The sequence below is a fragment of the Propithecus coquereli genome, unplaced genomic scaffold (assembly GCF_000956105.1).
Source record: "Propithecus coquereli isolate 6110/MARCELLA unplaced genomic scaffold, Pcoq_1.0 Scaffold39, whole genome shotgun sequence".
NCBI lineage: Eukaryota > Metazoa > Chordata > Mammalia > Primates > Indriidae > Propithecus > Propithecus coquereli.
In genome coordinates this window covers 8,677,399-8,681,002 of record NW_012149618.1, presented here as the reverse complement: position 1 = coordinate 8,681,002, position 3,604 = coordinate 8,677,399, and the positions used below count along the sequence as shown (strand labels likewise).

The 3,604-nt window shown below is 37.7% G+C and overlaps 1 protein-coding gene across 1 annotated transcript in view; it reads right to left on the bottom strand.

Annotated features, from left to right (window-relative positions):
* Positions 1–2,593: 2,593 nt before the first annotated feature.
* Positions 2,594–3,604, bottom strand: part of LTBP1 (latent transforming growth factor beta binding protein 1) — a 482,178-nt gene continuing 481,167 nt past the window's right edge. Inside the window, exon 30 of the mRNA XM_012652425.1 lies at positions 2,594–3,138. Coding sequence (XP_012507879.1) covers positions 2,941–3,138 — 198 coding nt within the window. The 3' untranslated portion in view covers positions 2,594–2,940. The remainder of the gene's footprint in view (positions 3,139–3,604) is intronic.

Sequence of the window (3,604 nt, the reverse complement as noted above, 5' to 3'; positions counted from 1 at the left end):
AATGATAGCCAGGTTTAGAATTTTTGGAACAGTGTTTGATTTTATGACAAAAGAATAAAATGTTATCGATTGTTAGTATTTTAAGGTACAGACACCAATTCCATGAGTGGGAAGAGGAAGAGAACTGGCTCTTACTTGGGCATGAGATGCATATGAGCAGCTGGAAAAAACCTGTCTGACGAATGACTAGAATGCATTTTACCATGTGCCTGTCTCTTCATGGACAATGAATTAGGACCAGTGCCACAGAATCCCAAACCTTGTGTGAGCACAACTGGGCAGTAAAATTGCAGTAAATTCTGAAAGGAGCTAAAAGAATCTTAATATATTACAAAAACAAAACTTTTTTTTCTAGGGATGTGAAATAAAATTTCAGCAACAAAACTTACTTAAAAAATAGTAAGTCATACTTAAAGCTATGTATGTTCATTATGTGTGCAGGCATCTCCCACTTGTCAGTAATATGTTCTATAAGAAAATGCTAACAGAATTTATTAGCAATCCCCCAATTTCCTACAAATACAACTGAAACACAACAAAACCATCACGTTAGAATGTAAGATACTTAAAACATCTCTTCTTGATCTAAGTTGCTTTGTGTGCAGTAGATTTTCTCTTCCATTATTGTTTTTCTCATGCACTTAAGTGGCTTTCTTCTCTACAGTTTTAGACACTTGCTTTACTTTTTTGGGACTCACACAACACTAGGTAAAAACAAGGTCTAGACACGGAAGGCATCGTGAAAATGCATTCCAATCAAGGACACATGCTGGAAACTGATCACGAATTTCTCCTACACAAACATCAGCAGAAAAATGTTGCAAGAAATAAGTAAGATACTAAGCTTCTATGAAGCTTGGATATTGTATGAGCTTTCTATTACTGCAAATTTAGTGGCTTCACACCATACATACGTTATCTTACAGTTCTGTAGGTTAGAAGGTGACACAAGTATCACTGGACTGAAATCAAGGTATCAGTAAGGCTGCATTTCTTTCTGGAAGCTCAGGGAGAATATTTCCTGCCTTTCCCAGCTTCCAGTGGCTGCCCACATTCCTGGGGTCATGCCCCTGACCCCTTCCTCCATCTTTAAAGCCAGCAGTGGCAGGTTCAGTCTCTCTCACTTCGCATCTGACTTCTTTCATATTCACATCTCCCTCTGATTCTTCTCTTCTGCCTTCCTCTCCCATTTTTAAGGTCCTTTTCCTTTTAAGGACCCTTGTGATGACACTGGGCCCACACAGGTAATCTAGGATAATCTTCCTATTTTAAAGCCAGCTGATCAGCAATCTTAATTCTCCTTTGCCAGGGAAGGTAACATATTTATGGGTTCCAAGGATTAGGACATAGACATCTTTGGGCTGCCATTATTCTACCTACTGTATACAAAAGCAAAAGCTTATCTTTCAGGAAAATGTCCCATGGGGAGATCTGCTGGGTATGCCTATACATAGTTTGTTTTTAAAAACTCACATGCTTTTATGAAATAGATTCTGAATTTCAGTTTAAGTTATGAAACAATTGTATTACTGTGGCTTGTGTAAGCTGGGACTGGAACTTTGAAAACTGTTATTCATTCTCCCTGTGATATATATTTGCATTAGTTTGCAAGGGCTGCCATAACAAAGTACCACAGACTGGGTGACTTAAACAACAGAAATTTATTTTCTCTCAGTGCTGGAGGCTAAAAGTTCAAGATTAAGGTTTCAGCAAGGTTGATTTCTTCTGAGGCCTCTCTCCTTGACTTGTAGATGGCCGTCTTCTCCCTGTGTCTTCACATGGTCTCTCCTCTGTGTCCGAATCTCTTCTTAGGAGGACATCAGCCATGTTGGAGTAGGGCCCACCCCAATGACCTCATTTAACCTTAATGACCTCTTAAAAGAGCCTATCTCCAAATATAGTCACATTCTGAAGAACTGAGGGTTAAGACTTCAACACGTGAATGTTGGAGGGAAAGAGTTCAGCCCATAATAATATCTAACACATTTTATGATTAACTCATAAGAGAATCTATATTAATAGAGGACCACTTGTAAAAATAAAAGGGAGAAGAGTAGAATACAACTTGTACACTTGTACTGACTGACAATTACTCTCAGGTAGAATTTTTTTTTTCTACAAAAATGGTGATTTATTTTGCTTTAACATACAATGGTAAATATATTGGGGATCATAAAAATTTTTTAAAAATTTTGCCAGGCTTACTTTACATATTACAATACTAATGTAAGCTCTTAAATTCTTCCATTTCAATGAAGAAAAGGGATCCAACTGACACCTGCTAGTAGCTTGGCTAAGGATGGACATTAAAATCAGACAATATACGGAAAATATAAAGTACTTTTCTCCAAATGTGTATAAAAGTTTTGAAAATAGAATCACTGCCTGCTCCACAGGACAGACAATTTGAATTTTAAAAATGCTCCAGACCAGAAATAGTATAACCCTGTGTAACAATACTTTATAATACAGTTTAATATTTTATCAAAGACTTTTGCACTTGAGATTAAAAAAAAAAAATGAAGAAAAAGAAAAACAGTAGCCAAGGAACTGCACAACCAACCAGAAAACGAAAATTACATAAAATATTGCTACCACTATTTAAATGCCAAATTTAATCAAGCAATAGTAAAAAAAACAAAACAACATAATAATACAACCTTCTGTTTAAAATAACAGCACTGTTCCACCTCTTTTCCACTGAATTTTACATATGAACAGACTATATATACCGGTTTTTTAGAGAAATGTCCATTTTGGTCTGTCACACCAGTCAGTCTCATCCTAAATCCTTTCTCCGTCTTCAGAGGACACGCGACTCCATGCTGTTTCCGTATTTGCAACACTCTGGGTTTGGTACAATGTCTCAAGTATGATACACTTCTCCCTTTTCCTTTACACAGTGCAGAGTATATGGGCTTGGGTTATGTAGATTCTCTTTCACTCCAGGTCACTGTCTTTTTCTAAATTCAAGGCGGTATTCAATGGAGTGCAGTAGTTGGGCTTGTCGGAAGGTACATAGCCTGGCAGACACAAACACTTGTAGGAACCTTCGGTGTTAATGCACTTGGCGTTCTTGCAGAGAGACATCCGGTTGTTCAACTCATCGCATTCATTCACATCTGCAGTAAAGCCAAAACATGCACGTCAACGATCTTTACTATTGCTCTGTGAGGAAACATAACCTACACTTACCCCAGGTATCAAGGCGGCCTGAATGCTGCGCCCTAGTGAGCTTCCCCATCATTGTCTGTTTCAATCACAGACAAGATAACGATGACTATCTATCTATCTATCTATTTTCAAAATATTAAGGGGCTATAAGGTGAATTTTTACATCTTAAAAAGGTAGATTATCAGGGAGGTTCTGGAATTTCTTCCCCTATTACTTAGCACAACATGAACATTTTGTCAGCTTGACATTTTGTAGTCAAACCTTAAGAAAGTTGGAGGAACTATACTACCTCTAAATCCTTCCCACAGGTGTAGAAGAACTGCTAGATTTGTCAAGAGGAACCAGACAAGTAAGCAGAGAGCTCTCTGAGCAGCCTGTCGAAAGCCTTCAGTACATTCTTAGATCTCCTCCTAAACTAGATCCATTTAG